This window comes from Choloepus didactylus, chromosome 5 (assembly GCF_015220235.1).
Source record: "Choloepus didactylus isolate mChoDid1 chromosome 5, mChoDid1.pri, whole genome shotgun sequence".
Taxonomy (NCBI): Eukaryota; Metazoa; Chordata; class Mammalia; order Pilosa; family Megalonychidae; genus Choloepus; species Choloepus didactylus.
The window spans coordinates 121,136,991-121,149,770 of record NC_051311.1 but is presented as its reverse complement, the minus strand read 5'-3'; the positions used below and the strand labels follow the sequence as shown (position 1 = coordinate 121,149,770).

Below are 12,780 nucleotides of genomic sequence, written 5' to 3'. Positions count from 1 at the left end.
TAGGTCAGTGGCTTCAGGGACCATAGGGAAGATAAAACAGTCAGGGGTTGTAGACCTTTAGTTCCCAATTAAATCAAAGCACTACATTTTGTCACAAATTGGGATTCTATGTGAGATACTTATAAATAGGATTCACAACTAAAATTTTTTTAAAATTCTGAAAACCAGAACAATAATTCATGAATTTGCTAATGATTCTTTTTTCTCTCTTGAGACACTGGCTAGGTGAAACACATCCAGCAAATAAACATGCTTTTCCTATTATTCTATCAAGATATTTTTGAACATACTTCATCTAACAATCATGCTACTTGATACAAGATTTTTAAAACAGTACTCAAAACACTAAATGTCTGGCAAAAGTTTGAATAAATGTTGATTAAAACAAAAGTATAAAATAGGAGTTCAAAAACAAACAATAATCCTTCTTTGATGGGGCAATTCTTTTAAAAGTATACATACAGGAAAAAGGTCACCAAGTGTTTTCTATAGATTTGGAGTGAGAGAGGGTTACAGGAGCAGGGTTCTCAGAGGGCTTCCAAAAAGACAGAACACTTGAGCTGGGCACTGAAAAACAGATAAGACTGGGAAGAATAAAGACATGGTCAAATAATTTTCTAGGAAAAAGGTAACAGAATGAGAAAAAGATAAAGGAAGGAACTATTTTCAAGAAAAAAGCAAACAACTAATTTAGCTGGAACATAGGCGAGGGCAGTAAAAGGCAATAAGACTGCAAATATAGTTTCTGGGCAGATAATGAAAGATTCTCAGTACCACAGTAAGGACTTAGGCTTTTTTTTCAGTAAGAAATTAGGGAGTAATAGCAACAGAGATTTCAAGTATTAGGAAGATTCCAGAGATATTAATACAGATGTAAATTGGAAAATGCAGCAATTGACTGGAAGCTAAGTGGATTAAAGAAAGAGAAATCAAGGTTGACCCTAAAGTGGAGTTCACATACTTGGAAGGTGCAAACTGGAAGCACCTAACAGCTTTAAGCTAAAGGACATCTAATACCCTACACTGATTTGTTTATATCAAGAGAATTTCAAGAGTATAACCAAAATATATGATGGATACAAATTTTATTTTCCATGCTAAAATTTTTACAAATTTTATTTTCATACACAATTCAAGAGCACAGTTCAACTGAATGAAAAATATAGTTAACATTTAGGGGCATTTCTATTCACTTATTACTTTCATAAGCATGTTTTGTTACAGGAACAACAACAATAATTACAATTACAGAAGTGCTCAACTTGTAAGTTTAAAAAGTGTGTCATGGTGGAGGCAACTACATAATATAAATAGAGACTAAGTACCCAAACATATTTTCACATTCTAAATTATTCTTTATTCCACAATTAGAATAAAAGGCTAGGATCTGCTAGTAGTACCGTCATTCAAATATTTGACCAAGCAGGTCAAGTCAACAAGCATTCCAAATCATTTTCCAAAATTTTGTTTAATTTATTGTTTTTGAAACTAATTAAAGAAACATATGACAAAACACACAAAGTATGGTTTGCTGATATGTTATGCTTAAAACAAGCTGTTAAATAATGAAATTCTGTGTCTAGAAAAAAATATATCCTTTGCAACTTGGCATTTGTTCCATCTTACACAATAATCAAAAAATGAATAATTACAGCACTAGAATCACCAAACTACTGCTAATACAGTATCTCCCAGACTTCTAGTTTCTAAAATTCTGGGACAATTTGAACTGTTAGTAGTCTACATGGTAGTAATATTACCTCTTGGCCACTGGCCCAATACTAATCCTCTTTTTTTTTTAAGTTTACAAAATATGCTGAAAACATTTCTCTTAAACACATTTCAATTAATGTAATTAAATAGAAGGCAACAATTTCCTTCTAAAAAAGTTAGATTTAGCTATGGAAACCTTGCCATATAGTTGTTAAATTAACTCATGGAACATTTTTAGGGTTAGGGTCAAAGACCATACTATATTCTTCAATTTAGAGCCTGTGCTTAATACATGTAAAAATAACTACAAACATAAACACATTAGTCATTTTAAAAATGAAAATTACTGTTTTTAATCCCTATAGTATGTTTATATATGTATCATCTGCTCTTATCCAAATTAAGGATAAATTTCAAAACTCCACTCTGAAATTTATATTCTGACCATGCACAAAAATAGGTGTTTATTAGTTTTAATCAGAAATTTTAGCTAAGTGAAAATTTTTACTTTGAAATAAGTAAATCTGTGATACAGAAGTTAAATTTTTGATCCAAGCACATCTCAAATATATTGTTTTAATGTAAAAATAAAAAACACATTTTTTAAAAGAAACTGCTTATCCATCTTTTTAACCCATTCTCTCAAAAATGCATATTTTCCATTAAAGTAAAATAGATTAAGGTAAACATTTGATTTAAAAGCTGATTTTATGAAAGAGAAAATTATTTACCCTTAAATGTATTTGAGCCAAGTAATGCTGCTTTCAGGTGTTGTGAGATGTTATTACATTATACTTACTGCTGCTTATACTAATAACTTGAAATTACTGCTTATAACCTAATAACTTGAACTTCAATTCATACTGTTTATCAAAGAAGACTGATTTATTTGTAAATTTAAAATTGTGCATCCTTTAAAAGAAAAAAAATCTTGTGTAACAGATAAGTATAGATATTTTAAAAATCAATGGTAAACATCTTCATTATAGTAAAGATCTACAAAATAATAAAATATCCTGATAGTATTTTTGAAAATACCATCAAAAACCTCAAAGTCTTACATACTAAGTACAGCAGCAAATATATTTTTACTAATAAAACATATTCAAAGATTGGAAAGAAAATATGCTAAGTGATAAAAAGCAATGATGCTCGAGTTAACTTTGAATCCTGAATCTACCACTTTCTAGCTGGTGCAAATTTCTTAAATTCACTGAAACTCAAGTTTCTTAGATGTAAAATAGAAGAGAATAACAGCATCTACCTTAAAGGACTGTTTTTAGGAATAATAAGATAGTGTACATGTAAGGTCAGCACAATATCTGAAACACAATAGTCCCCAATAAATACTGGCTATAATGAGCAGTGATTTACTTCAGGGTCAAATGCCTATTTTCCTAAATAAGATATGATCTTTTATAAAGAAGTTTTTATTCTAAGAACTTTAAATAAACCAAAAAACACAACAACAATAATAAAAAGGTGGGGGAGAATTGGGGCATACTTGCCAACGAAATATTGCAGAATTATATTACAATAATGATACTAAAAACCATAAAGGATTAATTAGCCTAAAGTTTCTCATATCTTAATTTGTTACTTTCACTGTGTTTTGGCAGTCACTTCCTACCTATCTTAACACTGCTCTGTGTCATTTCCAAACTACATTCAGAAAATCTGAAATAACTATTTTTTTCTCATAAATTGTTAGAGAAAGTAATTTCCTCATTGGCATAAACAAACAAAAAAGTCCTAGAAAAACTGCACACAAAGAAAACTACAGTCATTTAAACATTATGTACTAGAACAAAGATGGTCATTTGGGAATTTCAAGCAATTTATCTGGTACATAATATTTTCATATTGTTCCTACTTCAAACCTCAAATACATGAATCTTTATTTTTTATAAATAATTTGTGATGACAATATATTGGTTATATTGTTATTGCAATGATCAAGGGATACTAATTTTTACAAAAAAAATTAAGCTATAGATTATGCTCCAAGTATTTTATAAGTGTTTATTCCCCATTTTAAAGATTTCAATACTAACTTAAAAGCTACCAAAATGCTAGTCCATCAGTTCTGTTTTGTCAACTGTTAACTATATGAAATTTTTCTCTAATTTTGAACCATATTAACCTGAGTCAAGTAGGGCTATACACAATAGATATTTTAAATGATAAAGCAGAGATGTGGGAAACAGAAAAACTAGGTCTGGTCCCAATAATAGTAAACATGTGATCTTCATCAAGTTTCTCAACTTCTCCATGCCTCTTTCTTTCTAAAAGATGAAGGCCTTATCACCCTCCTGTGTCTGACTCACAGGACTGTGGGGATCATGTAAGCAACCAGGACAGAGCTCTGAAAACTGCAAAGTGGTATAAATACATGTCACCACACTGAAGCCTACCATAGTACTGGATTTGGTTAGGGGAAAAAAAAAACACAACAATCTATTAGGATGAAATTTAAGAAAATGTTATTCTTAGAAGTATCAGAAAAAAATTTGTAACATCTTTACCATGTCCTCTGGATCAGGTCTCAGATGAGTATTTAAACAATTACCTATGCCTATCCTATTACCATTTAAGAACACAAAGTGGTAATTGGCCCAAGAGAAGAAAAATTGAAACCTAATTCAGTCCTTCCAGATTTGTTTTCAGCTATAATGCTGTTTCACCTGAATGTGTTTTTATGGTTTCATTTATTTACAGGTTACTTACAGGCTTATCCTGGCAGTTACCCCTCTCTGACAATAGTCACAGGCAATCTTTTTTTCCTCTACTACTGTTTAACTTGTTCTAAATTATAGTTTGTTTTGACAAACTCCACTGAAACAAGGTTTTTAATTTAAAAGATGATGCAAAAGAGTCAAAATTAAGTGACATAAAGTAAGTGCTCCCTCTACTTTCCTGTCTCTGCAGGAGATAATACACATGCACTCCAAAAGTTTTCAAGCACTACAAATCATAAGAAAATCCAAGTTTAATTTACACTATAAGAAACTTCCAGATATGTAGAAACAGATTTGGAAGCCTTAATCAAGATATAGGTGATTGCTAGAAGTCACAAGAGTACAAATTTTGAGGGAAAAGGTGACCCAGAACATACTCACTGAAAGATGGTAAAAGGCAGGGAATGAGGAACAAATGGAAAAGAAAATGATTAGAAAAATACAAGTAAAATCAACACATTAGACAAGTGTGCAGTTTCAAGAATTGGAGTAGTAGCAAACATAGCACAAGAAAAAAAGAAAATATAAAAATTGTGATTTGAATATAAAGTCCATAATAAATCAAAGGGGTGATTCTGGTTTAATAGTAAGGATGAATGAGTTAGCAATGGACAAAGGGAAGACTAAATAATAAGGAAATGAAGTTAGTTGGCAGATTCCACCCATAAAATGTTCACTCAGTTAAATTTGGAGAAAATAATATGAAAACTAAAGAAGAGAAATGAGTGTCTTCAAAGGCAAAAGAGAGGCCTTAATTAGGTCTAAATTATTAAATATAGCTTATGTGTTATAGTTGAGAGAGAAAGAGCCTGGTAAATAGGCTATGTTTCAGACTCAAGTCAGATATATAGTGGCAAGAGGACAACTAAATTCTGTCACTAGGAAACAGAAATAAATTAACCTTAAGCCACTTAACTTTTTTCAGTGCTATACTTAGCTCCTAAAATAGTGATATGTATTTAAAAAATACATAGAACATAAGTGAAAAGGCAAAAAGACCAGATGGAAATGCATTGAAAATGTAAACTTGAAAAAAATTTTAAATAAAATCAAAACAAAAAGTAGAAAACTTTAACAATGTAACTGCTAGGAATCATACTCATGTGATGAGCAAAGTGATTAAATTTTTAAAAGCACAATATAAGGTTTACTTTGATAAAGCCCTCATGATACAATGGCAGGATTTCTTGCATACTTTCTACAAAAGAAATAATTTCCTACTCTAAAACATTCATTAAATTGATGACTTGGGTACCTACAAGTTGTGAGAAACTAGGGTCTTCACAATTCTTTAGAATGAAAAAAGCAACATAAAAAAGTAGAGCATCAAAATATTTGATTTCAAATATACATTATGCCAGATGCATGCAATATGTAACTGAAACCATATCTGCATTCTACAGTTATCTGGATTTCATTTTCCTGTTTTATTTCTTTTTATGAGCAACTTACTTTAATTTTGAGTATGTATCATTTTGACATTTATTAAAGCTGTATAAAAGCCATGCATAGATTACTTACAATATTGTACATTAAATGACTATATTTAAAGATCACGCAAAAATTTCACAAAACTATCCCTAATATGAGACACATTATTTAGGAACTCTTAAAAATTTTAGGTAATTATTTTGGCTTATAAGAATTATGCAAGCACTGGCTTGAAATAAGACTGACAAAAATACAAATGACCAGAATTTCAACACATAAAGAGCTAAGAACTTTTAGTTAAAAGCTAAAATATCCAAGTAGTTGAAATACTACCATGTAACAATGGGAATATACAAAACAGGAAAATGAGGTTTTAAAAGTCTTCCATGAATAATCAGCTCACAGGAAACTCTATAAAAAAATTCAGAAATAATGTTTCTTGAATTGTATTCATCACCAAAATTATATTTTCAGTAGTGACGGGAGTTGTGAATTTTAAATAATTATGTATTGCCCTAGATGGAAGTCTCAATTTTCCCCTTTGTAGGGAATGGGAGAGAAGAAAACCAATTGATAAATTTAGATTCAAGTAAAAAATCCTGGTACAAATATATCATAACACCAGAGTGAAGACTGGAATAACTGCAAGTCCACACATTTTTAACTGTAACCTTAAAAGAGAAGTATAAACTTCAGGTTTTTTCAATTCAAGATCTTCTGTTAGGAAGTACCTCATCTTTGAGAGTTTTGAAAATATCAATAGGTATTTCTTCTTTTCCAGCTGCATCTCTTTCAGTTACTACTGTTGTGGCTGAAGTACATTTAGATATTCAGACTGGCCCAACTGATAAGTTGTATTTCTTCCACAATCAACATACTGGTACCTCTCCTGGGATATCTGCTCAGAGTGTCCAAAGTATGTTGTTGTTACAGTAACTCTAAAAACAAAATATATGGGAAGAAATGTGGGTAGTTACATAAAAGGATTTTCTAAAGAAAAATACTTTTAAACATAAAAATTTTCTCCACAGAGAGGTTATCTGATTAATGCTAACAATATTATGGAAACAGACCTCTAAGGGAGTATTTTCCCAACAGACAACAAAAATGCTAGCTGAAAAAGCCATACCTGAATAATTAGACACAATAAATATAATTTTTTTCAAAATACTTTTCAGTTAATATAAAATACATAAGTTCATTATATGCTTAAAAATACTTGTACAGTTTTCAAATTATAGAAAAAGGGTTAATCAAATGTCAGCTAAGTCGAAATACCAAACCTTTACCCCACAATGTTTTATTGGCTTAGATAACAACCATTTTACAACCCAATTACATTTCAACATTTATTTTTATATTTTCCTTTTATAAAAAAAATTTCAGAATGCATACTCCTATAGAAAATTGTGGTTAAGTTTTCAGGCAGATTCCACAAAGCCTATTTAACCTATGATATGGCTAGAATACTTTACCTTTGATTTACAATTTAAAAAGGAAAAAACATTGCTGCAATTCTAACTTGAAAAATTAAATTTTATTTAAATAATGTTCATCATTAATGCTAACAATGAAGTGAAATAAGGTGAAATTAAAAGGAAGAAGGGGTAGTTTTTGGAGACTCTGGGAAAGTTTTGCTCACTTAAATAGGAAGTAGGATGGTATGAGGAATATAATTTTTAAAGGGATTATAAAAATCAAATTTACAACTGTGAAATTCCAATGCAGGTTCCTATGCTCTTAAATTTAATTCTGGTCTAAAAAATTCAAAACTTCTTTTTATACAAAATTTTGTATTTATGGAAGAATCATCAAGGTAATGGCACTGTGTCTCATCTCCAAGTTACAAATAATATTAACAGAGAGAACAGTGAGCCAGAGACTGTATACTTCAGATGGTTTGTATGGTATGTGAATATATCTCAATAAAACTGCATTTAAAAAAAATTAACTGAGAGGAAACAAGTAAAAATAAACATTTAGGAGGAAGAAAAGTGGTGGCCTTACAGGCCTCTGTAGTTCAGGCCTTAACATGCCTTCGAGTAGTCAAGGTTCAAGTCCTCTGACGTTACACTTCCCTGAACCCAAAGAATGATTCTTGCTCTAGAATGATCATGATTCTGCCCACTCTAAACCCCAGAAATCTTTGACATCTAATCAACTTTAACTCCCTGTTGAGAATTTTTAGACCAACTATGATTTCTCTTCCCTCAAGTTCCTACAGTGTATGTAATAGGTATGTACTTATTCCACTCATTCTTCCTCACTCACTGCTATTCCACTGTCCAATGTCTTTCCATCCCAACCCCACCCTTCCTAACACTCACTGCCCCTCTCCTATCCAACATGCTCTCTGGAGCATCTTTCAACCCATATCAATGTTTCTCATCTTTTTGCCAAACCCAGAATCTAGTTCATCCTGGAACAATTAGCCTCTCTGGTGGATGCTGCTTTCTCCCACACACATCACAGGGTAGTACCTATCCTCAGCATCTTCCACAACTACCACCCTCAAACAAAATCTGTACCTCCTTTGGGCACATCATTCTTGGCGTTACTATCTTCTCCCCCTCATTACTGTTAATGATCAATTACCACAGGAAGCAAGGTGGTGGATGTCAAGCTCAGTCATCCTCTCTACCCCAACCCCTGCCATTTTCTTGAATTCTTTCAATGCCCAGATTCACTATTTACCAGCCATGTGATCCTTCACTACTTTTCTGAGCTTCCGTTTCCTCATTTTTAAAGTGGGAAAATTTTTACCCTATCTCATAACTCTTTTGTAAGTCTTAAAACTGAATTGAGATGGCATTTGTAATGATAGTGTGTATGCTAGAAGCCAATGTTATAAATCTAAAGTTTTAATAAGAAATTTTCTTTCAAAGGAAAAAAATTCATACTTACTGCATCATGAGTACTATGTTATGCACTTTGATGGATGACAATGTACAGAAATCACTGTTAAAGAAAAAAATGGGAAATAAATGCAAATTATAACACGACAAATTTAAAACAGCTTAATTTTCACTTTTTCTTAATTAACAGTCCTTTTCCTATGTTAAAGCTAACAGATGCTATTAAGAGAATATAATAAATAAGCATTCATTTTTGAGTATTTCTGAACTTCAAATAATGATCTGATATAGTTCATGAGTACTTATTCTAAAAATATATATGCTTTCACACTACTGAAGTTGTAGAGTCATTTTTAACATTGGCTACAAATTCCCTCTACTTTTTGCTCACTTTTTGAAATTCTTAGTAACCAGTTTGTAAGTTACCCAGAAATTCTAGATTCAGGCTCATATCAGAAAAAGGCAAAATTTAATAATCAATTAATTTTTTCCTTAGCAAGAGTTAATAATCATTTAGACCTAATTTAAAAGCTCCAGAATTTCAAACTAATATTAAGAGTATTACAGATTACCATCTACAGTTCTCTTATACTAAAGCATCAACTAATACAATATGAGAATATGGTTCACATAACACAGTAAATAAAAAGTGAAATGGCATACATGATACAAATTGTGAAAAATAAAATAACAAATTTTATGTATATAGGTGATATGTTCATAAATGTTATATACATTGCACAGAACAGGAACAGAGATGATTAGAGGCTAGAAGGAGCTATTCCAAAATGTGATTCTTTTTGATTAATAAGATTATGGGAAACTAAAAACAAACTATCTTTATTCTACATACCTAATTTACTATTTAATAAAAGAAACTTATTTTTAAAAATCAGAACTTACAACATATAACTCATTTCTTCTGCTAAAATAGTAGGTACTGTATAATCAATCTGAAAGGATAAAAAAAAAAAGGAAAAAAAATCAAGAAAGAATAGATCAAAGCATCAAATATTTCATAACTACACAGAGTTTAAGAAGCTCTTCTTTTATGGAATTGATTCTAAGATTTCCTCTTAATCATTGATAGGATAAATTTCAAAGTCAAGTTGTTGAGGAATTCACCCACCCCCTCCCCCCCAAGTTAATATGATACAGAAAACCAAGACTTAACTGCTAAGAAATATCTGAGACTAAGGCTTACTTGTTTCATATCAAGTGGACCAATATTGGTTATGTTGTTTAAGCGTGCCTTTCCAATAACTGTTTTTGAAAATTGAACTTGTGCAGTGATGTTTTCAACTTCAACAGAATAATAGTTATTGTTTGTTATATTTAGTGTGTTCTGCAAAAGAAAAGAGGCAGAAAATGTAGAAGTTATCTGAAAATAATCATAACAAATATGCATTAAAAGTTAATAAAGATATGATCAGCTGTGGCTATGATCATTCACTAGGAGGAAAAAAAGGATTACTAAAAATGTCAAAGAACATCAAATTAACCAATTATTTGGTTTCATGAATGAGCACTAAGTATATAATATGCCGACAATAAATATATACAAATTCAAAATCAAACATTTTAGAAAATATAAACTACATGAATATAGAAAAATCAATGTCAGAAATGTATTTATGACCTTAGTTAGCAAAAATTCAATAAATTTAATTTTAAAAATTCAACATAAAGTTCTACTAATTACATTAGTAAGCTGTTTCCTATCCTATTAAGTACAAAGATGACCAGTGAAATTGTATCTGAAATATCTTTTTTGTTCAAAAGAAACTGGTATTTTAACTTACACATTAGTAGAGATTTATGCCAGGTCACTAAGGAGAAGAAATTGAATAGATTCAAGTCTATTTCATCGGAAAGAAATGTGGTTGCACTATTTTTTATACTTCAGTAACAGCTGGTGTCAGCTTTTGCATTTCCAATTCACAAGTATAATTTCAAATTACTTTAGAAAACAGCCATTGAAAACAAGAAAGGAAAAATGTTAAATCAAAAATTAACAGGCTCCTGGACCTATTGAGGAGGAAGCTTTGTCGCAACTTCTCCAGATGTTTTTCTTAAATAAGGAGCAAAGAGCCTTTCACTGTCTGGACTGTTCAGTGGATAATAAAACAGGATTTATAAACTGCATGAACTGGAAAAGATGAGCAATATTGAGTCTTCATCAGTTTGAGCCCTTATTCCAACCATATGGCTCACCTTTTAAATGAAAGCTGATTTCAGACAAGTGATCAGTTATATCATTTCAATGGTGCAAGATGAAGTATTTACTATCAACTATAATTTCCAAATAATACCATAAAATTGAAATTTATAAACTCCTGTAAATTTCAGCCTAAGTATGAGAAGACTTGGGGATAAGAACACAACTGGAGCAGCCTTTTAAAAATAAAACTTCATGTGATATCATCAAGATGACAATGTAAGACAGCCCCAAAAATGTTTCCCCTTAGAAAAGGAAAGATTCAACTTGCCAGGAACTCTGGAAGATGACAGACACTGGCTAAAGAGTCCACAAATGCTGAAATCAAAACAAACAAACAAAATCAACCCCCCCCCCCCCCACAAAAAAAGAGGTAGGAGTATAGTACAGTCCTACCAATTTGTATCCTTTCCCCACTTAGTCTCACACAATGTAAGAGACACACAAGGGCAGTGCTCTGAACTGGGCATCTCCTGCTGTGGTCACCCACTGCAGCAACTTCAGGGATATGGACACAAGACCACATAGCCCCAAGATGGGACCCTAATGAAGGCACATGAGCACATACAAAGCAGTCCCTGCAGATGACACACTCCCAGCCCAATCCCTAATTGCTGGTGTACCTAAACAAAAACAGCAAGTGTTTTTGAACACTGATGCTATCTGTTTCCATGAGTTGGGATCCCCTAATGCAGAAATTACCAGAGTCAGAAAAGCCACATGAAAAGTGGAAAGTGAACTGTTCTAAGGCAGGGCAGATGCAGGGATGAAAGCTGGAGTAAAAAGGTGGCCCAGAGTTGGGGGAGGAGTTGAACATATCACAGCCTTTGGAGAGGGAAATTTGTGTGCAAACAAAGAGAACTGCCCAGGACTACAGGAGGAAGAACCGAGGAAAGAAAATCCTCTTGTAGTGGCGAAACATTCGTAAATAGGTAACCTTCACAGTTACTGTGCATGCCCAAGGGGCAGGTGCAGAAAGATGTGAGGAAATCCAAACTGTTAAACACAAGCTGTTTAACAGAAGAAGAGTCTTAACACACAGTCAAGCTACACTAAAACCCTAAGCAAGAGGGAGAAATTGCCTTCCAGAATTAGGAAATCAAAACTATCAAAAGACCAGACATCAACAAAAGATCACAGCTATACAAAGAAACAGGAAAGATGGCTCAGTAAAGGGAGTAAATTAAAACTTTAGAGGAAACAGACAGTGGAATAACTAATCAAAGACATTTGGTCAAATCTCCTAAATCAGTTCAAGGAGTTAAAGGAAAATATGGATAAAAATAAACTAAATTTAGACAAGAAATACAGGATATAAGAAAGATGGTATGTGAACAATAAGAATTAGAAAGTTTCAAAAGAAACAACAGAACTTATAGGAATAAAAACACAACCCTAGAGATTAAAAATAAACTAGAGACATTTAACAGGAGATGTGAACAGGCGGAAGGCAGAATCAGCAAACCAGAAGATAGGATAATTGAAACCCTACAGTGAGAAGAGCAGACAGAGAAAATAAGAAAAAAAAAAAAAAAAAAGTGAGTAAAGCCTAAGGGACCAGTGGGACAACATGAAATGTAACAATATAAGCATTATGGGAGTCCCAGAAGGAAAGGAGGACAAATGGGCAGAAAGAATACTTGAAAAAATACTACCCGAAAATTTCTGAAATCTTACAAAAGACATAAATATACATGCCCAAGAAGCACAACAAACTCCCAATAGGATAAACCCTAACAGATCTAGTCCAAGACACATATTAATGAAAATGTCAAATGCCAAAGATAAAGAGAGAATTCTGAGATCAACAAGAGAAAAGCAATCT

General features: G+C 32.0%; 1 protein-coding gene across 1 annotated transcript in view; it reads right to left on the bottom strand.

Annotated features, from left to right (window-relative positions):
• Window positions 1-801: 801 nt before the first annotated feature.
• Window positions 802-12,780, bottom strand: part of TMEM106B (transmembrane protein 106B) — a 31,720-nt gene continuing 19,741 nt past the window's right edge. Inside the window, exons 5-8 of the mRNA XM_037836798.1 lie at window positions 9,942-10,082; window positions 9,641-9,690; window positions 8,787-8,840; window positions 802-6,820 (exon numbers count right to left, since the gene is read on the bottom strand). Of these exons, the coding sequence (XP_037692726.1) occupies window positions 6,682-6,820; window positions 8,787-8,840; window positions 9,641-9,690; window positions 9,942-10,082 (384 nt within the window). The 3' untranslated portion in view covers window positions 802-6,681. The remainder of the gene's footprint in view (window positions 6,821-8,786; window positions 8,841-9,640; window positions 9,691-9,941; window positions 10,083-12,780) is intronic.